This window comes from Musa acuminata, chromosome BXJ3-6 (assembly GCF_036884655.1).
Source record: "Musa acuminata AAA Group cultivar baxijiao chromosome BXJ3-6, Cavendish_Baxijiao_AAA, whole genome shotgun sequence".
Classification (NCBI taxonomy): domain Eukaryota; kingdom Viridiplantae; phylum Streptophyta; class Magnoliopsida; order Zingiberales; family Musaceae; genus Musa; species Musa acuminata.
In genome coordinates, this window is record NC_088354.1 from 32,475,200 (window position 1) to 32,501,621 (window position 26,422).

The window sequence follows — 26,422 nt, forward strand, 5'->3', positions numbered from 1 at the left end:
ATATATATATATATATATATATATATATATATATATAAGGAATATTTCTCTAATCATTCATCGTTAGAAAATATTGACCATAGAAGTATGATTAACAAGATTTGACTCTTCTTTTTCTTCTCTACTTATTTCATTTCCACTTGATCTCAGTGTCGGTTGGCACCATAAATGTTATGAAATATCTCATACGGGACCAAAGACTAACAGCGCATGTCAGACTCGAATTGAGTTGGGATGATATCACCAACATCATTCCCAACAAAAAAGATTGAGAAAGTTCTAGAAATACACCTTAGATAAAATCAACTAAATCGATAGCAAATACTATATACCTCATAAGTAAGTTTCTCAACGAAACAATTGACACGCAAATACATCTTTGACCTTGCTATTTATTGTGTCTTACATGGGTCAAGAGCTACAGAAGGAAGGCATGTAGTGCAAGGACACATTCTTGTTCTGTAGTGGCTGCTATTTTTATTTGTGTGAGATGAAATGGACCGAAACAGTCTCAGTTCTTGGAAACACGACTGTGGGGTCCGAGACATTCTTCTTAAAAGACTCTCGTCTTTTTCTCTCTTCTTCTACTTCTAAAACAAAGAATCCAAGTCAAAGTTTGCATGTGAGACCAAGGAATCTCTCATTTAAGATACCCCTCATTTATTTTAATCTTTAATGGAAGGAGATGAGTCTCAATCCCTTGTTTCTAAAGATGAAGACAACAAAATAATGGGAGTAGAAGAAGAACAACCTAAGAACAACCTCTAAGTATTCCTCGTCATGAAGTTATTTGATCTCGCAATAAAAAAGGGAAAATAAAATTCAATTCTAAGAATTTGGACCTGAGACATGAAGTTATTTGATCCAACATCGACACATTTCATTAAAAAGTCACTAGTATGTACATCGAGTATGCGGGTGGGTAAAATGTTGGCACACACCAAGATTTAGAAGAGCAATATGAATTCCTCTTTGAGGATCGTTGTATCATCAATTTATATAGATACAAGATAAGATGTGAGAAGAAGCATCAATGGAGTCCTGTGACGGACAGAAGGACATATGATTCTACCTTATTATTCCGTTTGCAATAGATGAGACCTTGCAAACCCCAGCGGACGTCATGAATGGCACATCCTTGTAGCAGGCTACCAGCTCAGCATCTGTATGCATGTCCAACTGTACCTTCTCCCAGACCTTGCTCTTGGCACTAATTATGTTGTCGGGCTCACCAGAGTATCCGGAGAAGGTTACTCGCTCACCAACAGCAGCTGATGCAGGTGGATCGACCATTTCTACCTGTAGTTCAATTATCATGTTAATATATCATAGATAACCTCTCGTACAATTAGCTGTACCATTAGCTGAACTGGATGCTTTCACAGCAAATTAATCAAGCTATAAAGGACTTATTTAAAATTGCAAGGCAGAAAAAAAAAAAAAAAGAGAATGAGAGAACATTGTAGAATCCATCATAAAAAAATATTTCGCTTACAAATAAAATCATCTCTTTGTCCCCTGTATTTTATTCTTCCAGGAAGATGGAACACAAATAAGGAGGAATAAAAAGAAGAAAGAAGGAGAAGAAGGAAGGAGGAGTGGAGGAGGAGGAAGATGAGGAGGTAAAGGATAAGGAGATAATGGAGAAGAAGAGGAGGAGAAATTCTGGAAAAGAGGCTGACGATGAGCCATGGCTGGATGGGTGGCATCGAATGATGGCGCAAGGAAACAGAGAGGGTTCACGATTTGTGAGACCTAAAGGTTTTGGCCGATCGAGGCTTTAAAAGATCTTTTTTTTTTACTGGATCGGATTGGATTGCATCATCCGAAATGTGGTGGTTCACATATTGATTCATGCGTGGATTAGTAAATAATGATCGGTATAGACTGACTTAGGAGAAATTAAATTTCTTGATCTATACTCTATAATTTCTTCCCATGATCCAAAAACTCTGACAAATAGCTTCTAGGTGCTTAAATACATGCTGTTGTGTCGTCAAACTAATTATCATATAAAAATTTAGAAAGCCAAATTAAGGATCCAATGTTTTTTAACCAATGTTTGTTGTACCACCAGAGTCAGTATGGTATGGATGGTATGTACTTGTCCGACTCGTCACAAAGAAACGGTTCGCCCGCGTCCCCATCGATATGCCTCGACGTACAATGTGTTGGTACACAGGTATGTACCATACCGACAAATCTTTGAGATGGGTCCGATACCCGAAATGGTAAACCCAATTTTTAACCATGTTTTATCCAAAAGTATCAAGTGCGCTCAACAGAAAATATCCATATGTTCCATCCATCAGATTTATGCTGACTAAGTCTTCACGTTTGATGTTCTCTTTTCTTTTCTTTTCTATAAACGACTGAGGTACAATAGATGCTCACAATGAATATTCACAATGAAAACCATGTAGTTATTTGTAATAATACATATTAAAAAAAATCTAATCTTCAATTTTTGGCTTGGATCCTTCAAATAAATTGATTACCATTACCCATGTAGGCATCGTCATAGATCCACTACAGAAAGTTTGAACATAATTTCTGAGCATCATGCAGTTTAATGCAGTAAATTCACCAAATGTGGAGATATTACTGAGCAAGCCTAAGCCTTTTAGTAATCTTAGAGAAGCTTTTATCCACTATCTGATGTTTTGCTCCAAGTAAAATAATCATATTTGACAGTAGTTTTCTTATTCTCAACTTGCCATAGTCATCTCAACAATGCAAAAGAAGATCCTACATGTAAAATATGCAATTAAATTAACTTTTGCCTTCCAGAGGAAGGAACTACAAGGGTAAATATTTTAACACAATTAAACATAAGTCTCCAGACATGAAACAACTTACAAACATGTCCCTATTCCCTACTTCAACAAGACTACTGATTTGTATTGTTTCAGATGATAATCACTTAGCATTTGAGCAGTATTGTTATTGTATCCTCTAAATTGTTTGCAAACAAAGAATAAGAGTACTCATGAAGACACAAACATCATCTACACAACAGAAAACCTAAGAAACAGATTTCAGGAGCAAAAAAATTCACATTGCATATCTCTCTTGGAAGCCAAATTTACTACTGCAAGATATAGGAAGAAGAGAATTAACAACTAAAGCATGGGGAGCATCATGACTTACTTTGGAATGGTCATCACTGGATGCAGCCAAGACCATTGCATGAGACTTAATGCCCCGCATTGTTGCTGGTTTCAGATTACAGAGAACACAAACCTTCCGGTTCTGTAGTTCAGTGGTTGCAGTAGGTGAAAGCTTAAAAAATTAGTATAAAGGAAAAACTATCTTTAATCTGAATAAATGTGAGGAAAAAAGAAGACCTGCATTTCTTCAAGAGGAATGTACTTGACAAGTCCGCTAACAACTGTTCTAGTTGATTCCTCACCCACATCAATTTCTTCCACGTAAAGGGCGTCAGCATCCGGATGCTTCTGAACTTTCTTGATGAGACCCACACGGATGTCAAGTTTTGTAATTGGTATCTCTGTTTCGGTAGGCTTTGCTTTTGGACTGCCTTCTGGCTTGCACTGTTGTTTCTTTGCATTGGCTTCTGCAAAGATAACAAATGAAATTTGACAAGATGTCTCTGCTCAGGAGAGTTTGCCAACAATGTTTCATTTGCAAGTAAAGTTTGGTTGAGCTGTCTGTGACAGCACCCATGAATAACTGATTCATCTTAGTTGTCAATTTGTAGTATTGCTAGGCTTTATCATTCGAAACTTTCATTCAGATATATCAAACCTATTGCAAGAAAATATAAACATCCGTCAAGAGCATACCATTTTTTAACATCAATAAAAGGGCAATTATCTGGTATACATGTATTGTCATACACCAGGTACAGATTCCTATCGGAAATGTACACAACAAAACATATTCAGTTGTTAAAATACTATAACATTTATGCAAAAAATTATTCAATTATTTCCTTTTTCATAACTACAATTACCTGGTTATGCAGTAGCCCAACTATAAATATCATTTTTACTGAACCTTAGACTGGCATATACTACTGGCTTCCACCACAAATTATTATAGGAAAGAAACTACAAAATAATGAATGAAGTTCACATTTACTATAGTGAAATTTTGAATCTTGTTCTCATTAAGATTTTAAATCTTGATCAGATACTAGTTTCATTATCCACCAGATCAGTACCATGCCAGTGTATCGGATGCTATACCGACCCATAACTCCAGGTTTCAGTTGAAGAAAAATTAAAAATTTAAATACCAAATGGTACTAGGTCCACATTAACTCCAGGTTTCAGTTGAAGAAAAATTAAAAATTTTAAATACCAAATGGTACTAGGTCCACATTCCTACCACACCCACCAGAATTTAAAATCATGGTTCCCATCAAGGATTATGAGCCCCCAACATAGAAGACCTTTACAAATCTTCACTTGCAACATCAAAGGTTGTATTTGTTCAAAGTATTTGAAATCATAATAAACTTTTTGCAGCACTGTTGACATCACTTTCGAATGGAAAAGTACACATAATCGAATGGAAATGTTCCTAAACATTTCCCTTGTTGTCATTACTATAATAGTTAACTATGTTTTTTCCAACAGAACGTAAATGAGTAAATGAGTTACCTCAATTTGAGAAAAAGATAAGTTTCATGCAACATGGACTAGGAGTCTTGCTACCTGTTATGTTTGTGCTCTTTAGCTGCTCGGCTATCTTTTTAGCATCAGCTTCTGCTTTCACCTTTCTGTCAGCTTGACTACCAGCAAATCTCATCCTAAAGTACTCCACATCTTCATCTTTCTGGATTGCAATATTAAATAGTTGAATGGAGTAGATAACCAAAAATTTAAAAGTAGTAGAGATGAACAAACACGAGGAAGTACCATGCACAAGTACTACATACCAGTTCCTTAAATAGTGGTTCGGGTTTCGATATACTGTGTCCAGATGGTAAAAAATTCCAAGGTTTCTTTTTGTCATCTGTTTCTCCTTTCTCGTTACAGAATGAGAGAGATGTTTTTGGTGATAAATTTAGCTGCCTTAGCACCTACATGTTGCAAGGAAAAGTAATATAAATCCAATTGATCACACAAATCTGAACAAGTTTGATCTGCAGAGGAGACTTATGAAACTTATATGTTGCAAAAAAATGAAAAATGAAGTAGTGGGTCTTAAAAAAATTACTTCAATAGAGAAAGAAGGCATAAAGGGTTCCAACAAAGTTGCAAGAAGGTAGACAAGACCAGCTGATGTCTTCATCACAATGGCACAAGAAGATGGGTCTTCTTTGTAAAGCTTCCAAAATTGGCTCTCCTATATGGTATAAAGTCATAGAAGTTCCATAGTCACATCAATAAGTATCTGCATAGTAGGAAAAGAAAAAGAAAAAGAAAAAGAATATGAGAAGTAACGTACCTGTAGATATGCATTACCTTCACTAGATATGCTCATTGCAGTCCTCAAGCCTTGCTTTAGTTTTACCTGTCATATAGCAGAACATGTTTTTTATCAATATTAATTTCAGCCATTAGAACCAATCACCAGCACAAACTGACACATCTGACGGTTTCATAATCTAATTGGTGAACAAAAGAAAAACATAATCACCTTTTCCATGGCATCAAGATATTGGTCAACCAATTTACCAACTTTCTCTCCTAAATCTTTTGTCAAGTTATGTGACTCTGCATCAGGAGCATCAGGAACAATAGAGTTATATCCTGCTCCTGCAGAGAAAGACAATTAACCAGAAAATACTATACATTAGTGTTACATAATAGTTGATGCTACAACAAACACTACCCAGTATTTGTGAACTATTTTAGGCGTGGACATGTAGCGCATACGTAGTGCAGCATTTGAATGCTTAACATAATTAAAATTTAAGGTTGCACACAAATGATTGGCAATGATCCCCATCAGAAATGACGACATCATAAACGAGAAACCACAAAGAATGTTGAAATGTCATAGGTAGCATTTACAGTACAAAAGTAAGTTGCAGAAACTTTACAAATGAATAAGAACAGTGATATATTCAGTTCCAGCCAGGGTAGCCACTAAAACTATTGGTAATGATAGTTATTTTAGAGCACTGAGGAGCAAGTAGTAACATAGAATACGATTCAGCAGCATCCAAACGAGCAGTTGCAAAGTTTAGTAGAGAAATCTGAATTTGGTGGCAATATCAAGCAGGTCTCGACAGCATAATCTATGCCAGAATAGAGGTAGAAGCTTTAAGCAACAAACTGATGTCAACTACAAGAAAAACTTTAACTTGAGGATACAAATGATTATGATTACTAGTATAATCATGGGAAATGGGCTACATATACTAACTTAAGCACTTTAACAAATTTTCTTTGAAATGTACAACTCACAAATTCTTGGCATGTCTGATGAGATATGTTTCAAGTCCCAACCATGATCTTTGATGCTGGTACTTGCATTGTTCATATGAATCATATATTTTCACAAATTCAGAGGGAATGGCTCACTTGAAAAACTATTATGTGCGATTGTCTTAGTTATGATTGTAAGCAATGAAACACAATTTACTATTCTTCACATCTAGATATTCTAATTCATGGCTTTTTCATTAGTGGTTCTTCCACCCACACATGCAATCTTCTAGCATCAAGCCATCAACCAACTAACTACAGTGAATGAACTCCTGTCTTGGGTGCAAGACATTTGCCAAAGCAATGGGCTACTATGTGAGCCTTTCTATGTTCAGCCCTGCCACATCAATGGAGAGAACCTTTTGCATGGGCTTTCATAGTCTATCCTCCACCAGGGTCTGCAGTACCGAACTGTACCATCCGGTATGGGCGGTATGTACCGGTCTGACAGGTTGCCGGTACGCGGACCGCCTGTTACTGGTCTGAGTGCACTGTAGCAGTGCACTGTAACACTGTAGCAGTGCACTGTAACACTGTAGCAGTGCTCGGCACACCTGGGTGTACCGCTCGATATACCATACCGTACCGGTACCGAGCCCAGATTGAAATACCGGTACGGTAGGGTATTGCGAACCTTGTCCTCCACAATCTGGGGACATCCTTTTTAATGATGGCTCCACCTGGGATATCCCCACTGCTCTGGCGCTAGATTTTCAAAGAGGATTGACCACTAGATTTTTTCTTTTTACCCAAAGGATCGTTGAATACTTTGAATATTATACTAAAAATGTTGGGAGCCTTTAGTATAGTTGGCAACTCAGGTAAAGGACCTAAACAAGTGAACAAGTATATTTCCTTGGCTTGGTTCCATGATTTATGATACCATAGCAGTTGGTAGATTAGCTCATCAAAAATGAAAAAGCTCCATTAACTTGTTAGTTGGTGTTTTGGTATTATTGTAAGAATTTAGATTTGCAAAACTTAATCAGAACAAACACTATCAGAAAAGCCAAGAGAAGTCATCCAGAACAAGGTTGTTCTTTGTTGCTTGCTATATCAGAAGGGGTGAATTGAACAATGTAGACCTTTATATATGTCATTTCTCATGAACATTTCAAATGTATATCAAAATATAAGTGGGAACCCTCAAGAAGTTGTTCAAACTTTCAGCTTAGGCACAAGCATACATGATATTTGTATATCAATACAAATGATGCATGTCAGCTTAACAAAGCACCCGTATTTCAACACAAGGATTCTTGTAGCAATAGGCACAAGTATCATGTATTTTATGCTAGAAAGGTATATACAAGCATCATTTGGACTTGTGCCTTCACATGCATTTCCCAATTTTTGGCATTGTTAATCATCATAAGGAAAGCCACACTGTACATCATTCAATGGTACCAAAAGGCATCAGGATATGCCCTTGTGCCATAAATGACTATTCTTTTCCAAGAATACTTTAAACAGACCTTTTATAAGGAACTAGAGCTTATTACTGATGACGTGTCTCACGCATGTTAAACTATGTCCTTGATGTTTGTTCCACGGTAGTTCTTGGTCTAGTGTGACCTAATAAATGCTACGATGGTGTACCTCCTGTACACTAACAAGATTATCTCAGGTATTGTAATATTGTAACCATATTAATGAATATGGCATTTTGCCATTTTACAGATATCCTTTTGCTATGGGACCTCAATTATAAATTGTTGCAACAATAATGAAGCTCTCCTGTATTATACCTTTAAATTGAGCTGGTTGAGGTAAAAGCAAGCCCTTAACATTTCTTTTACCAAGAATATGGTTGTCTATATATTTATTTTGGATTTTGGGCTATGCTAAGAAGAGAGTGACAATCAAATGTGAGCTTATTTTTTTATATAGACACAAATCCTTAAGAAAGACAACTATGTGCTTCATTCATTTATTTTCTATAGATTTGATCGCAAGAGCATTCAAATCTTTGATTATTTCAAGGTTTTCTTATATCTCTCTTTACATCTCCTCAGACCATTAGTATTAGTAACTCACCTATCTAATTAATAACCATAGTATTAGCGAACTGTCCTCTACCAGGCAATACTAGTGTTTTGACTAGTATCGACTGGTACCGAGACGTACCGATCGGTACCGCCCCGGATTTTGACCATTACCGAAGCATACCGATCGGTACGTCCTGGCATGGTAGGTAAAGGTATTTTTAAGGTTTTATGATGTACCAACACACCAACGGTATATATCGGTACGTACCGTACCGAGCAAAGCTCGGTACGCCGATACGGACCGGTATTAAAAACCTTGATGCACAGTAGATGTAATGTCTAAATTAATATATTATATGCAATGTGCATGAAATGAAATAAAGTATTCCTTTATTGCCATACTTATTGGTTAATGCTATTAACTCGACTTTGTAGCAACATTTTCTATCCTGGGGACCAGCCTTAACGAGTATATTTTGTACCATTAAAGTAAAGGCTCTACTGGGCGAGATATACAAGACATAGCTACTCAGACTGAAAATACCCAAACAAATCATTAATGACCTCAGACAGGTAGAACTTCCAACTGGTCATATAAAAATTGTACCAAAGCATCCAATCACATAATAGTATCAAATAAATTAGTATTATAACAAACAAAATAAAGGCCAAATATATGCCAATATGTAAGGTATTCTTTAACAATACATACTGATCATTGATCTTTGAATATATATACAGATGAAGCTCCATCATATAGAAGATATGCTATTTAAGAATGATTTTGTAACTAAATGTAAAAGGATGCAGTAATATCTCAGGTACTGCAACTACAGCGATTTCTAACATCATCAACATCTAACCTTCTGGTTTGGCAATAAAGCTCAATACACGATTCACAAAATTGCCCAAGTTATTCAGCAGCTCACTATTCAGCTTAGCCTGTAAGTCTGACCATGTAAATAAAGTGTCCGATACCTAATTTGTTAAAGCAATTGGACTTAGTGTTCAAGTACAAAGAGCTAAAATGAGAAATTTGATATGCCTGATAAAATATAACTAAACTTCTTCCTTTAAACTCACCTCAGGTCTATTTGTAAGCAAGTAGTATCTCCACACTTCTGTGGGAATATTTGTATCCTTTGCATCATTACCAAAAACTCCAACACCCTTACTTTTAGAAAATTTTCCTGCCAAACAAAGAAGCAACATGAACACATATGAAAAAGGAAAGGAAAATCTCATATATTAGCTGCCATTATACTGTTTTAAAAAATCAGTTTAAACTTTAAAGTACATCATAATAAACTCTTGTTAGATTTTATATATGTAGGGTCCTTTTCTAAGGACTTAAGCTTTTGGATTAGTAATAATCCAATCAAAATCTTTAACATGGTATCGAAGTAGGTTGTGTGTTCGAATTCAATATCTTCCCCTATTTTTTTCATTCAGTGCTTAATTAATGTTGGTTTAATATTCTTTTTCCTATTTTGCTAGTACCACGCAATTGGGTTCAATTTTACATGTCATGCAAGCCCGGTTTGCAACAAAAGGATGACTTTAGAGTTTATGAATATGTTGGGTCCTTTCTTAATAGCTTAAGTTTTTGAATTTTATTCTAACCCAGTTTGCACAAAAAGAAGCAATTAGATTTTATTCTGAATTTCCAAGCATTCACTAAAGGGGGCATGATATGCTGGAACTATTGCACCTTGGACAACTATGTCATTCAAATTTGTTGGACCTCAAGCAACTACACAGTGCTCTGGATCTTGGTTGCAGTTAAACAGTAAAAGACGCCATTACATTCCACAAGCATGGTCCATCATATCCATGCAACGGCACCATGTGTCACAAGTCATGGGTATGTTGTTAAGGGTGATGGTGCTCCTTTGCAGATATGGTAACCCAAGCAAACATGGAAGACAACAAGCCACCAGAGAGCTCCATGCCTGTTGAAGTGCTAAATATAAACCAAGTATCTACTTCTCTTTAATCTTCTTGTCATTTGGAAGTCAATTCATCCTTCAAGTTCTGATTTTTCTTCCATCATGAAGTCCTTGAACCAGAGAGTTTATTTTTGATGTAAATATCCTTGATGGAGGACATCAAATGAAGCAGCTAGTGCTACCTTATTAGTTAGTTTGTTCACTTTGGACTGACAAGTAGTCAATGGAATGGAGGAATAGGTTGGAAGACCTGTAGGACAATATGACTAGAAGAACAGACAATTAAAATTCTGTCATTTTGCTAGCAAGCAAAATGATGATCAAATAATATTATGCTTGTATATGAATTAAAGCATCAAACCAAACAAGAATTGTGACATATTTCACCCTCAATCAACAAAATATCTTCAATGCATTGATATTCAAATTGGCACAAATTGGTCCATGTCCAAACTGCACCATGGATTGGGACAGTTCAAATATGCTTTAATATGTTTTAATATGGTTCAAAACAAATTTCAGGTTCAGTTGTAGGTAGCCGTGAAATTGTCATGGTCATATTAGAAAAGTTCTTTTATGTGGCAACAACACCAAGGGAAAAAAATTATAATAAATTTCTATTGCAAGATTAATCAAACAGAGGCATCAGAGGAAATCATCTTATGATTCCTGGGTATACAACAACATGAACAAGCCATAATATCTCAACTATTTGGGGTCAGCTACATGCAACTCTTCCCACCATTGAGCAAAATATAAATGCCTCAGAATTTATGGTTTCTTTGCCTTTTTCTTTTTCTGTTTTTTCTTCCTTTCTCTCTTCTATTTGTCTTTTCTTTCTTTTTGTTCTTTGGCACAACTTTGTCCACATAGAGTGGCAAATAGTATTTGTGCCAATGCATGAATTAACCTGACTGCCACCCAGTCTATATGGGCATCCAAATGGGAATTCTTGGTTGAAAGGATGATACTAAATTTTACATGTTCATGACAAATATAGAATGCAAAATACATCCAAAGGTTGGACAACAATACCTGTTTCATAATTTAAATACTCCGTGACACTTATGGTCTTCATCATCGTCCACTTTTCACCGGTTCCAATCAGTGTGGAAGGAAACATTACCTGGAAACAAACATCAATATCATGAACATTTAAGAGGAAAAATAGATAAATACAAATAAGTATAAACAAGTTGTCAAAGGCTATAATAGCTGGAATAAATGGCTGGTGCAAATTACCAAAGGTATTTATGAGAATAACTGCATATATATGCAAATGCCATTGCATGACATATGCTAGTGAGGTAATACCACCGTATGTGTTTTTAGCCTGTCTCATGCCCATTTATGTAACTAGGCACATAAGTATGCATGTACAAGGCACTACTGGCTGAGTTAGCTATCCCACTTCAATAAAATGACATATCACAACTTGAAAACCCAAAAATACAACAAGTTTTAGTAAAGATGAAGGGAAAGCTTTTTAGAATCCCGGACCCATATACATTTCTTGAAAGCTCATTTATTTGAAAGTGACCACATTAGGCATTGCCTTTGATGTAGGAGTGGTAAGTAAGTTTATGCAGACTCCGAGAGAAAAAGATTGCAATATCTTTAGATCTTTCAAAAGAGCATTTTAAAGCAGCTGATAAGATTGATATAACTGCATTTATGCATGCTGATTGGGCTCGAGATTATCTTGAATTCAGGATGAATGGAATGTAGCTCTTTAGAAGGGAACGAGCGAAATAAAAGTAGATAGTGCGGAGACCTAGTTCAGTTGAGGCTTGACTCATTAGAGGCAACCAAGGGAGATCGACTGAAAGGTTAGGGTAGATGACCAATGAAAACAGATGTGATGACTGATGAATTCACTACTACAATACAGTATTGAACTAAACAAGGATTGCAATGTGGCCAGCAGGATACCTTGATGGACATGGGTGAATGCATGTAAGTAGATAACACCCAGATAAGCAACACAGTATACATAAAAGTAAGCTCTTGATGACAAAACTAACACAATAAAAAATATGTGCAAAATAAGGTATTGGTTACAGAAAGCACTTAAAATCAAATAATGTAATGTAGTTTTGCCATGTAAGAGGGTCAGTCAGTAATTACAATCAAAGAAATAATACAGTTTACCGTGTGAAATGGTACGTTATCCTTGCCCATGAACTGATACAACTCCACATTTTCAGGGTTCTTCCACCATTTCTCCCACTCGAGAGTGTAGCATGCAGTGATTGAGATATACCCAATTGGGGCATCGAACCACACATAGAATACCTAGACAGGTGAATATCAATCAATTTTAAAAGTTGAACATTACTTAAAAGATAATCCAACAATCATTCAAACATCTGGAAGCATAAGCAAAATATGATCCATTAACAAGGGACCAGTCTAATCTGCAAGCATAATTAAGCCTGAATCAACATATGTAATTTGTTAAACCTTGTCTTTATACTTTTCATGTGGCACAGGAACTCCCCATTTTAGATCTCTTGTAATACAGCGAGGTTTCAGGCCTTCCTTCAGCCATGCTTGTGTTGCTTGAATTGCATTTTGGCTCCAAGATCCAGTTATCGACATACTGTCAATATAGTCTTCCAATTTTTTCCTCAGCAAGGGTAGCTCTAGAAACAAATGGTCTGTGTCACATATGTGTGGAGTCCTTTGGCATACCTGAAGAGTCAGCAACCTTGGGTCAAAATACACCAAAGCATAATTTAATATTTATTTACTCAAGGATTTAAGACAAAGAGACTTGCACATAAAGATCATGAAAATGTAATTTACCTTGCACTTGGGATCTATCAGTTCAGTTGGATTTAACAATTTTCCACATTTTTCACACTGATCGCCACGTGCAGATTCATAATTGCAATCCAATGTAGGGCATGTTCCCTCCACAAGCCGATCAGCTAAGAAGCGTTGGCATGTATCACAATAGAGCTGCATATAATTTCCAAACAATTTAACAAACAGCAAGGCAAAACAGCCTTATGTCAAGAAGGAACTTATTTGATTCAATCAACAATCGTACAAAAGGAAAGAAATACCTGGAGCATGGTTTTTTCAGATAGCCAATTATTCTCCAACAATTTGTGAAAAATTGATTGGCAGATTTCAGTCTGCTGTGGAGAGGATGTGCGTCCAAACTCATCAAAGCTTATGTCAAACCACTTATAGACCTCCTTATGTATTTCATGGTACCTAAATTATGAACAAAAGGCATTTGTAAAAACACAAGAAATCTTAGATTAGGGAAGCAACCTAATTCACCACTAATTTCCTATGCTTTGCATGAGAAAGAATATGATAATATCACCGAAGTTCTACATATATATGAATGGAGAAATTTGATTGTCCATTAGCAAAAAGGACTAAGAAAAGATATCTTTCGTGGGCACAAAGATTTAGCAATAGTGATTTCAAACTTAAAAACCAAATTTGATGCAACTAACTTTATGTTTATACCATAAAAAGTTGGTGAAAGTACACAAGCTTAAATTGGTAAGAACCTCATCTAAGAAACTTATAATCATCACAAGCTTAATAAATTGTTTTTATTAAACTGGAAAAACAAAAAGGCCTACTGAAAGCTGAGTAGAACAGAGCTTATCAGGGAGGTACAAACTTGTCACAGATTTCCTTGGGAGAGCAATTCTCCTCCATAGCCTTTGTCTCCGTAGCGGTTCCATACTCATCCGTCCCACAGATATAAATCGTATTATAGCCCCGCAACCGGCAATATCGAGCAAACACATCCGCACTCAAAACGCCTTTGCCCAAAATGCAAGAAAAGGTCTCATTTTCATCCTCACAACGCCGAAACAATCCACAAAAAAATCAATTTTAGGATGAAAAGCAACAAAACAAAGAACTGATAGGGAAATTACACCCAATGATATTTCCAAGGTGGGGGACGTTGTTGACGTAGGGGAGGGCGCTGGTGATGAGGATGTTACGGCGGCCAGGGACCGGAAGCTTGGGGGAATTCTCCGCCGGTGTGTCCTCCATCGCTAATTAGATCGAACGAGGGTTTCGTCGACGTTTGTGTACGGGGCTCGTACTATGTGCCGGCACTCAGCCGGAAGCCAACGACGAGGCTATAGGAGGAGTGCGGATTCCCTTCTGGGAATCTTGTGGGGTGAAAGCTCCCCAACATATGAGCCGTCCGCGACATAGACTTTCAACCATTGGATTCGCTTTAAGATGCGATAAAATACAATCCAACGGCGATTCGATGGTAATGTTTTGGTGATATCCTGACGCGTCTCGCATCCGATTCGTGGGCGCATCTGGTGGGACCCACAGGGACGCGCACGAGCACCACGACGCTTTTTAAGTTACCCGCTTGAATGCCGCGCGGGGCCCGGTCATTAACTCCAATCATAAAAGGGTAGAAGGGCAGGTACAAAGTTTTCCTCACTCTAGCATTTTCTTGTCTCGACCTTGTGCAAAGGAAGGTGGAATAGTGTGAAATGGCTTGGAATCATGACATGGAATCTCAAAGCAACAAGATAGTGAAGGTGCAGGTGGGAGAATTATTTGTCTTAATGGATTAGAGCATCTGAATAATGACTTTGAACCTATGCTCAATCCTTGGTGTTGATGCATGATACCCACACAAAGGAAGATTCATAGCATGCATACATACCTACATGAGCTTGTCTTTTTTGTTATCACCATTCATAGCATGATGGTGATTGTGGATCCTAATGTAGTATTTATCTTATCTCATAAATGTAAGATAAAAAGTATCAATAGCATGAAGAAGACATCCCACTAGATATAATTTTAGCCACCAAAGCCCACTAGAGGGATGTGTTGAGTGACACATTATCCAACTAAAGAAGTCGTACGCTTTTTGTTGTTTTGTTGCTGACTGACTCTTTCTAAAATAAATTCCATGGAACATTTTTAGATTCATCAACTTATAATATTGTTGGCATTCTTCTGAAATATAAGATTCCATCCTATTGTAAAGAGAAATACTTTGATGTTTTCACCAACATAAATCCACTATAGTAAGGATCATAAAAGCATATGAGAGACACAAGCATAAACAAATTAGGGGGATTAGTGCTCCCCCACTTGACATCCCTCCTAAGCTTTATCTGTTTGGTAGGATTCAGCATAAGCCACAATCCACCTAATTTATTAGCCAGAAAAAGCCATTTGATAGAATAAAACAAAAAGGAATTGATTCCACCTCAGAATGTCACCTAATTTATCTCCATATCAAGTTTAATCTTTATCATAGGAGATGCCTTATTTTTCTAACCAAGAGAATGAGTCATCTCTCTATAGTCAAAACATTATCAGATATGCTTTGGTCATGCACAAGAGCTGCTTGTTCTTTCTCTTTAAGCTTCAGGGAGAAGAGGTTTTGGCCTATTAACCAAAGATTTGATGATAACATTATAAGAAATATTTATAGGATCAAAGTGATATAAGTCTGACTACATTGAATTAAAACAAAAAGTCAGCAATTTTGCTCATAAAATGAATTGAAATAAACAGAGTCTTCTTATATTCATCTCTCGCCCAAACTCCTCCATACAGGAGGACAGAGTTCCATGGAAGATGACAGACAAGTTATGGAGTTGAATCCAATTCATTTCTTCATTAGTGCTAGCAAACACATGTTTTAGATGTCCTTCCTTCCAACCATAGTTATTAAAATGGGACTGTGTCTGATCGAAAAAATCAAAAATCAACTCGACAAATCCAGTTTATGAAATGGATTATTTGTGATATATATATATATTCATCATATAACATTATGTAAATAAAGTTACTCTTTTATTTACTTTTTGATAGCATTTTAATCCTTTTAGGACAAAAAAAAGTAATGTTTAATTAAGATATGCATAACGTAATTCCTCTTCCTAATCGCTCTCTTTTCTCCATTCTCTGTTCTCTCATTAAGGTTATTTCTTATTTAATTATTCTTGTCTTGTATATGGTCTTTCAACTTCACACTCATTTTTACCTTCTCTTATCATCACACATCATATGAAACCAACCTATTTTCTTGTCAGATAACTCATTGGAGTTTAGATTTCTCCCTTTTAATTATCAAATATTTTACAAACATTTTCATAATACTATAGATTTTATTATGGAAATATGTTTATCTTATATACATAAGTATGATTTATTTTTCGAATATTTAAGACCGAAGTTTGACCTAACAATTCACCAGTAGTTTCACTGGATCTCCTTCTCTGAATCGATATCATGGTGTCTGCAAGACTAACGATTCATGCTCCTATCGCCATGTTTTTGTGTTTGTGTTTGTGTTTGCGTTTGTGCGGAGCACGACGACGCGGAGGCTGCCACTGAACTGGGAATCGCCCAGTCCTTCGTCCCAGGCCGTAATGCGCAGTCACAGGGGAAAGACGACATCATGCATGATTGATCTGCTGACGGGACGTTATGATGCTCGTCGTTTACTCGCTTGGCCGACAGGAATTATCGTCTACTTGCTGGACGAGCTCCTCCCTCCTCATGCACTGCCAAACGTACGACCCTGCCACCTGTATTCTCCATTCGGATGTGGTCTAAACCTCTCTCTCCCTGTGCACCTTCTGGCATGCATTTGCAATGATTTATCTCGATCATGGATTGAAGTGATTTGCTCGGGATGCAATCTTTAGGTGTGTTTAGTGTTTGTACCAGCTAAATCATCTGGGTTTTGATGGAAGGAAACATTCCTTTCTGCTAAGAGAGATACTCTACTACTACGATAGTGATGGTACAGCGAAGTTGCAGCTAGCACTGGTGACAAATACCATCTTAGGAATTCATGTTACAGGTGAAGAGAAGTATCGACGTCTGCTTTGTTGCTCGCGGAAGAGCTTTGAGCAGCGCTTGCACGGGGCCACAAGCTCATGGACAGCGAGGTGTCGAGTGTCTGGGACTGCTGATGGAGTCGGCCGGACGCGGCGCCAGGGAACAGCCACTTGGGATGCTCGGGGGGAACGCTTGGGCTCCTGACGACGACTGACCGGTGCAGTTGTCTCTCCTCTCTCATCTCTCTAACTCTTTCCAGCTGCTTGAACCTCTCCTGCAGCAGGGCGATGGAGGAGTTGACGCCGACGGGTCCCGTGTCTTCCCTCCCCATGGAAGCAGGCAGCTGCAGGCTGAGTAGGTGAGTGGAAGTGGTGTGTTAGCTCGAAGGTAGCAGTGAAGGGTTGGATTTATAGGGAATGATTCCTGTGTTGTTGCATTAATTTTCACGCATATTGGTGCCCTCTAATTGATCCAGGATGATGCACGGCGAGTAGGAGGAGAATCTATGGTGGAAGGCAAAGTCCAAGTGCTAAAGGGTGTGAAGGTTGCCTCAGGAGTTGTTTGGTGAATGGGAGCAGGGCCAAAGCCACTTTTTAAAGGGAGATAGGGGTGAGGGAGTAGACCAAGGAAGCATGGAGGTATGCATTTGGAAGGGAGTTTTGAGAAGAATAAGATTATGTGACTGGTTTGTCCTCTATCACTTGCCCAGATTGCAATCTCTTAATCACCTCCTGTTGTTCTATTTTATGGGGGGGCTTTGGAAGACAGCCTTTCCAGGTTCCTTCCATCTCTTCCAATTCTTGGGTAATCTATTCATGCATGCTTTTGACTACAGAAGCAAAAGCATTATTAACTTGGATTTAATGGATTGCATGTATCGTCCCAGCAGAAGGCTGTGCTGCTGCTGTAGTTTCAATCTCTTACGTCTGCAACTTTCTACTTTGTCGTGAGTCATTTGGATGGGAAGGGACTTCTGCTGGTCTGAAGGCAGTGACACTTATGCTGCTGGTGCTGTTCTCTTGTCATGCTTCGTTTTCCTTCTTGGAGTGATACTGCCATCTCCACATCACCATCCTTTTCCGCTTGTTCTGTGAAGTAGCCTTCAATGGTCCTATAGTTCCATTTGCAGTGGCATCAATGTTAAAGATGTGGAGTATCTTCTCTAGAATGATGGATTGAGAGCAAGCAACTAAGTGCATGATGATATGTAAATAGATCGCACCAACCTCATCTAGTTTTTGGCTTAAGATTATACCATACAACACTATGTTTTTGGCAATTTCAGAGAAGCTTAATCTCAGTGAAGAAGATGTTTCACAGTAATTTGTTTCTCATTATTCTTTTTCTGTGGATTCCACATCTATCTCTGCCTAAAATCTGTTCCAAGACATATCTATTGTACATCCAATTTGTACCTATCTTGATTTGTATATTTCAACAATCTTAATATAGTCTGTTTCGACATAAAAATCCATGATTTGTTTCCTTGAATTCAGGTTATGCTAAATCTTGAACTGTTTGTTTTTCTTATACCACATATTGCACTAATGTACAGTCTCTTATAAATCATAGAATATAACCCAGTGCTTGAGCAGAATCAGAAGGTTTCCAGCATCAGTCGACCAATTTCTCATCTCCGCTCATAAATGATTGAGATCCACAAAAGCCATGAAGAGTTCACCTTTCCTTTTCTTGTGATTGCTTATGCTACTGGATCATAACGATTCCTTGTATGCACACAGATAAGATTCAGCTCTGCTATTCCGATTTCATAACCTTCCATCTCCAGAAGAACCTACAATCAAGTGAGCAAGGTATGTCCTTGTGTTTCCTATTCATAATGACATGTAAATGCCACTAAGCACACACCAGAGATAGATGTTAACAAGAACTAAAGAAACGAGTAAACAGCCAATTGATGCAATGATGACATGATGATGAAAAGATTTTTGCTTGATTTGTCAACCACTGATGACAGCTTCTTCGTTTCAAACAGTGAAAATGGACTGATTGTCCTCTGTTTGGAGCGTTTCTCTATCATTTGGGTTTACACGACTCGAAAGATAGCTATAGAAACAGATGTTATATGAAACTGAACCTTCTGAAAGCCAGTTCATCAAGGACCAGCAGCATCTCTTTTTTGGTTGCTTGCAGACTGCAACGATTGATGAAGACATGAGTCCATACAAGGAAGGGACTTCTCTATCATTTACATGAAACTTGAAACTTCTAATAGCCAGCGCATTAAGGGCTTGCAGCAACTCTTTTGTTGTTGCTTGCAGACTGCGGCAGGTGAAGAACACATGTATTCACAGCAGAGCTTTCTCAATGGTCAAAAAGGAAAGCTATCCCCCACCCACCCAACAAAAAGGTCGCAAATCCATGGGAGACATCAAACGTCAAGCACTTATCAGTGACTTTTGACGGTGCCAAACTTTTTTGACTACGGTTTGCCGATGCTTCTTCTTCCTTTTCACATATTTCTGCATAAGACATCCGTTGCCTGAGAAGTTGTGATCCTTTTGCTTTCACCTTTTCTTTGTGAAGGTGTCACCGCTGATCAATCTGGGACAGAAGCCAAGAATTTGCTTCCCTTAAAATGACCACTACTTCCTTTCTGTGAAGAGGTTAAAAATGGTTTAGATTTGCTATGATCTCCATCTTTTTGTGAGAAATGAAACGGAACCAAGTTCTGATTTCTTTTACTGGCCCATAATAAATGTTATAACGAAAACAACAGTTTGGTAGGGTTACACCACAACTAAAATGTGTTGAATAGATTGTGATATGTATATTTCTTTATCCTTTTTCTGCATCATTTACCGGGTAGGCCATTGGAGAGACTACTGTAAAAACAAACAGTAATCAGTTGGCATGCAAATGGGAGAAGGACAAACTTTTATGCTTGATCTAATCAAAGGAACACTTCCAGTTTAATCTATAGAAAAGGGAACAAATAAAAGTAAAATATTATGATGATGGCGTTCATTTAGCCTAGACAGCTCAGCTCTTACTTTTATATCACAAGAGGCTAAGTTTTTATTCTAAAATATTAGAAAGGTAAGATCATTTAATCCCATATTTGAAGCATGCAAAACCAAAAGTTTATAAGTTTGTTAGATCTTTCTTACTCTCAAAAATGCTTTTTGGAACTTATATGCTCCGCAAAGGATAAAACCATGCGAGTATGCTCATCGCTCAAAGCGGATAATTCCTCACGAGTTAGAAGGAGGGTTCGAAGCTTGCACCTCGACCGAGCAAACTTGCTCCCGAGCCGTGTACCTTGGCTCCCCTATGGGTAGGAGAATTAATAAAATTATTTAGTCTCATATTAGTTGAGGAGTATAGGAACCAAAACCTCATAAATCCGTCAAGTTCTTCTTATTCTTAGAGGTGATTTTTGGAGCTCATATGTCCTATAAAAGACAGACAACCGTACGAGGATCACTGACCAAATCAAAATAGTCCTTTATCAAAAGGCTTTATAAAAGTCAAGATCCAAACAAGCATCTTAGAACACATGAGGTCAACTCAACTCACGGTGCAAACTTTTCCTTGTGATGTGTCTCTAATCTATTTATATATATACCACTTATATCATAAATAAGTGATACATTAATTTAATATGCTTGAACTACTAATCTAAAATACTTAAACCAACTTCATAGAAAACCTAATATAGCCTTATAAATCAAATTAACTATCCTATCCCATCATATTAGATGTGCCATTGTCCCACCTTGGATCGACTGTTACATGTTACCAATCCCATTCACTACCTATTCATCTTTATTATCCACATAGGCATACATTTCTACTACTTGTACTACATTTAAAACTTTCTTGGATGCTAGTATAAGCTCAACATGATAAGATCCACTTTGATAAGCAATGAGATGGGCAAGTGAATAGATTTAACCGCCGAAACATGTTGAACTAGCCTGCCTTCTCATGTATTATACCTTAAAATCAAGTGGCTGGGATTGTCATAATCATTGGCCAAACAGCCATGTATTCAACTCTGTGCCATTTCTGAGGTACATTTCTCACATAATACTGAGGGTACGTAGGAAGTTACAATTTTAAATCCCCAAATTATAGTCATACATCATAAGCTTTCAACATAAAAAGAAGATGTGTAGCCACCATCATTAATCCGCATTATATTACAGTACTCATCATCTTGTAAATGATTGATTCTATAAGACAACTCTTAAGAACCACAATCAACTCAAAAACTAAAATACAGAGTCAATAATAATGGAAAGACTAAATACACTAGGATGTCAAACATAAGTGACACCAAACACACCCAAAATGCCTCAAAGTTTACATTATCATCCCAATCAATCAGTGAAAACACTCATGCGGATTGACGTGAGGATAGCATTATCTTTTTTACTTCCATCTTTGTCGATGGCTGACCAGGAGGACTGGCTTCACATTATAATTGCCAACCGGGCTGGAGATGTTGCATCCTAAACCAGAAAAGCAATGACCACAAATTTGCAACCGGATATATAGATATCAAGATCTTCAAATATAGGATAACATAATCACCAACTAACATGCTGCATGCTGCTAGCCAAATTTCTGTCTATGAGAAGCAACAGCCACAGGAACCAATATATTGCTTATCATGTTTCAACCATAAGAAGCAACATCCTAAAACTCGTACTTATATATAAGCATAACAAATAATTTGTCCAGACCAAAATTATATTTTAATGAAGTATATATCTTATGGTTACCAACCTAAAATACAAAATATAAAACAAAACAAATATTTGTTTCCAATTCCTAAATGGTATTCCATATGATTTGATCAGCTTCACCGAGAGCACTGCAACATAAAGAACCAAAAGTCTCCACTTGTAAGTTGATCTAAACAAAAGGCAACTAGGCCAAGGATATGGCAGGCATATTACAAGTTCAGTGAAGAAGCAACTTCACTTTTGATATCCTAGTGGGTAAAAAGATGAGCCATAACTTGTTCCCAAACCAGACATGGGGTAGCCACCGTACGATGCTGGCCTGTTGTACAAACTGGAGCTAGCATGGAACTCTGATGGATAAAGATAAGACCTTGGTGAAGGTTTTCCACTCAGTTCGATGGTTCCAGGAATACTAGGGAGTGCAACATCATACAGAGCTGCAGTTGTAGTAAGGCCATAGGACCGACCCAAACCCGCATATGACGATTGCTGCTCAGTCAAACCCAAATGGGACTGATTTTGAGCACATGAAGGAAGAGGGTGAGAACGAACAGGATATGATAAAGTTGTAGATGATCGAGGCCGTTTATTGGAAGGCTGCTGCTGCTTCGAAGTTCTTGAATTCGTGGCAGTAGCAGCTGTCGCAGTTCGTTTCTTGTCTGCCTTTTGTTGCTCCAACCGAGTAATACGCTTCTGAAGATCCTCACACGAAAACTCAGATTCAAGCTTGCATTCCTCAACAGTTTTAATCACCGCTTTCGCAGCAGCAAGCTCTTTGGAAATGGCCTCATTCTGTGGCAGTTTATGCACAAAATGGAGCTATGAATGGAATCATGGACACCTTTAATCAACAACACCTACAGAGGGTAACCATGCATACCTGTAACTGACTAGAATTATTTCCTCTCTTTCGTGCTCCTTGAGCAGCCTTTCTGGATTCTCTTAGGTAGGCTTCCAAGAGAGGTACTGGAGGGTACTTGTCAAATAAGTCAAGAGCATGGACAAATTTGATAGCCTCAAGTTGTCTGCTCTTGCTGTTCAGTTTCTGAATTAGATCTGTCACAAGCAAAATGGTTGCTTGTAGGTATCAGAGACCGACAGAGCTTAACAAGCCAAAAGAAAAACACAGTGAAAATTTCTCAAGATTTATAACCTAAAAATGACTTCCAGACACTATGTCCTCAATATCTCCATATGCTGATGGTTACAAGTAGGAAGAGTAAGGATCAACATTTACACAAAAGAGGATCAGTCTTCAGAAAAATGTTTCCAGAAACAAAATTACTGAAAAAGAAAACATGCTCTAAAATAAAATCTCAAATGTTTGATAACAATGATAGTGACTTACAAACAGGTAAAAGCTAGTAAAATGTTAAATTACTGGACTGTAATGGCTCAAATAAGCAAAAGACCAAATGAAGAGAGGACCAGGACCTTCATGACCAATAAAAACCAACAAGAAGGCCCTTCACAAACCAGATCCTAGCAGCAACCTTTGATCAACCAAAAGGTATTAAGTGCTAAAAAACACAAGGGAAGAGTTCATGTTTTTACTTGTGAAGATCTTATTTGTTGGTTTAAAAATCAGGACATTACATTTGAAATATTAGGAATAATTGATCATAAGAAGTATAGCAAATTTAGAAACTGAGCTAGGTAAGCAGAGAATTATAAACTGGAACTACTGAATTAGAAGATGGTTTAATGCCTGTTATATATTGGGCAAAAGATCTTCTCGAGGAACCAAATCATTAACAAAAATTTCTTCATTGATGAAAAGGACGAAATCAAAGAGCACAGTGCCTAGACCTTTTGCCATGCAACAAAACAACAACTAATGTTCACTGAAAAATATACAAGAATGGGATAAGCTATACTAGAATTTTATATTATATATATATATATATATATATATATATATATTAATATTCACTGAAAAATATACAAGAATGGGATAAGCTATACTAGAATTTTATATTATATTATATATATGTTAATATTCACTGAAAAATCTAATTAAAAATCTTGAAGGAAAAAGATTGCTGCATGACCAAAAGGTGAGTCAGGTGATGACTAAGGCAAGCAAAATATAATACACAAAATAAGACACATCATATTAGGACTTAAAGAGAAGAAAAATGCAAACAAGAAGAATATGCAGCATCCAAGTAGGATGAATTGCATGCTATCAGAATTCATATCAATGAAGATGGGAAAAAAAATCAAGGAACTGTTTGCACGGTAAGAAGCAATAGCGTACCGGACATATTTTGGACAAGACCGAGTCTCTTGCAAAGTTCAAGAGCCTGCTTCCTCCGTGAAATCAAAACAAAAAGATCCAGGATTTCATCCGTATTGAACTCCGAAGTCAACCTATAAGTTGCCAAGAGCTGCAAGAAAGCAAAAGCATCCGTCCCTTTATCACTGTCATCCAAAATCTGACCTTTCCACTCCACCGCTACTTTCTTGGCCTGATCCTTCACAGAAGACTTTATTTCAGGTGCCAAGATCTGGACCTGCTCCAAAAGACTCAGACAAGTCCTCTTAATCACCTGCACATCCCCATCCTTCTCTCCTTCGGCTCTTGGGCGGTGAAACCCGTCCATGGCATCAAGGACCAATTTAGCTGGGTCTGGTGCGGACCGAATGGCAGCACCGAGCTCTTTCCGTATCTCGGCGATATCGTTCCGGTTCACAATGATGTACGATCTCAGTCCCACGCCATCCATGTTGACGCAGAGAGAGCTGAGCTGAAGCCGCGGTACGACCTCCGGCGCAGTCTCCGGGTTGGCCTCCGCCTTCACAGAGGAGTGGGACTTGGAGTCGAGTTCGCGGAGGCGGTCACCAATGAGGCTTTCAATCGAGGCGAGATGATCCTCTAGGTCCTTCCACTTGAGAGTGAACGATGCCAGGCAGGACGAGAATGCCTGGAGGGCCTCGAAGGCCTTCCGGAGCTCCTCCTTCTTCGAGGGGATCGACGCCATGGCCGCCTCGATCTCTGCTGTCGTCATGACCTACGATACGACAACCCTAACTTAAATCTACCGAAGACGGTGTTCGAAAAGAAGCGTGACGACGACGACGATGACGAACGAAACCCTAATCGAAAGAGCGCCCAATCGGAAGAGGAGAGGACAGATCGGTGGGTAGGGTAAATTTATCGTACACGAACTAAACTCCGACCCGACGTGGGTTCTTGCTTTCCTAATTGAATCCAAAAACCGATAGGGTCCCTATCAACCGTTGGATTTTGATTGTACGGCTAGCCGTCCCCGATAGCACAGCTACAGAAGTAGTAAAATTCGATCTTTCCGAAAAAGTCTCTTTTTTGTTTTCAAATATACCCCTCTATTTTAGATTTTCCTAGCGCTCGTCCTTTGCCTAATATATCTTGCTTTGACCATCAGTCATATATATATTTTTTTCTTCTCTTATTTTTAGATTACTTATGATACTTATACCAAATATGCTAACCAATGTAAAAAACCTCTATTTTTCATTGAATTACATTTTTTAATAATATCAAAAAAATATAAAATAGTAGAATATCATGTGCTAGGATAAAATTAGACAAGCAAAAGGAAGCTGCCAGAGAAATCCGAAAAGAGACATCTCCGAGGAAAAACAAAAAAAAAAACTGGAAAATCATCCTTAAAATTCTAAGATAAGAACATACCTCATAGGTCCTAAAATCTATCTTCGAATGTGAGAGTCTTGTCACAGATCATACCATTACTGTTCCTCGATGGGTAAACCATGAGGACAGATATTATTAATCATGTGAGATGGAATCCGATGATCCGGTCCTATTAAATTTGATGATGGATTGTTTGGGAAAACATTATGGCCTAAGGCCATATCTGTTTGATAAAGAAAAGCAACATCATATCATATTAAATCTAAGTTCTCCTGTAACATAAGTGAATAAATAACCCTAAATTGATTTAGTATCATTTTGGTTTGGTTTATTTTATCGTAATTTCTATAATCTTACGTATTACCATATGTAATCCAAGGCATATAATATCTCCTATAAATTAAGTACCATACGAAAGATAGTCTATCTATCACTGATTTGTTTAAGGTCTTATAGATGCAGATTGTGCACCCAAATAGGAACCTTTTTTATTACCTTTCACTTGTACTACTTTGTAAATGAGATTATATTTTTTTGTGTAATTATTATCTAATTTGATAATAGTTAACTGCTTAATTCCAATCGGAATTTGGACATGTTTGTATCCATACATCTTAATCATGTAAAATATTTTGATGGATAATGCATGTACAGTTTATTAGGAATGGAAGCAGATGATGTGAAGAATAGTGTATGAGATTTGATCTCAATGTTTACCTGTTACATATATATATATATACATGTTTATATTTATATACATATAATTCTTGCATAGCTTATCCCATTCTTGGTCCATGATTCTTTAATTATTTTATTAGTTGTTGCTTTGTTGCATGGCAAAAGTTCTAGGCATACTTCTTGTAGCTGTGCTCTTTGATTTTGTCCTTTTCATCAATGAAGAAATTTTTGTTAATGA

The 26,422-nt window shown here is 37.5% G+C and overlaps 2 protein-coding genes and 1 long non-coding RNA gene across 3 annotated transcripts; 1 reads left to right on the plus strand and 2 right to left on the minus strand.

Annotated features, from left to right (window-relative positions):
• Positions 1-855: 855 nt before the first annotated feature.
• Positions 856-14,494, minus strand: LOC135641758 (probable methionine--tRNA ligase). Its single transcript, XM_065157449.1, has 17 exons — positions 14,253-14,494; positions 13,991-14,135; positions 13,413-13,566; positions 13,150-13,305; positions 12,805-13,035; positions 12,493-12,636; positions 11,377-11,467; positions 9,476-9,582; positions 9,256-9,370; positions 5,611-5,729; positions 5,419-5,484; positions 5,188-5,316; positions 4,907-5,050; positions 4,683-4,803; positions 3,348-3,577; positions 3,151-3,252; positions 856-1,299 (listed from the first exon to the last, which is right to left on the minus strand). Exons 1-17 carry the CDS (start codon positions 14,371-14,373, stop codon positions 1,069-1,071), a joined length of 2,406 nt encoding a protein of 801 aa, XP_065013521.1. The 5' UTR covers positions 14,374-14,494; the 3' UTR covers positions 856-1,068.
• Positions 14,495-17,233: 2,739 nt separating this feature from the next.
• Positions 17,234-18,589, plus strand: LOC135639855 (uncharacterized). The gene is made up of 3 exons (XR_010497058.1): positions 17,234-17,371; positions 17,438-17,512; positions 17,630-18,589. It is a non-coding gene; the product is annotated as an uncharacterized LOC135639855 (long non-coding RNA).
• A 3,228-nt stretch (positions 18,590-21,817) lies between these two features.
• Positions 21,818-25,034, minus strand: LOC103989022 (truncated FRIGIDA-like protein 1). The gene is made up of 3 exons (XM_018826851.2): positions 24,130-25,034; positions 22,750-22,925; positions 21,818-22,661 (listed from the first exon to the last, which is right to left on the minus strand). The coding sequence occupies exons 1-3, from the start codon at positions 24,878-24,880 to the stop codon at positions 22,104-22,106; spliced, it is 1,485 nt and encodes a 494-aa protein (XP_018682396.2). The 5' UTR covers positions 24,881-25,034; the 3' UTR covers positions 21,818-22,103.
• Positions 25,035-26,422: the final 1,388 nt, after the last annotated feature.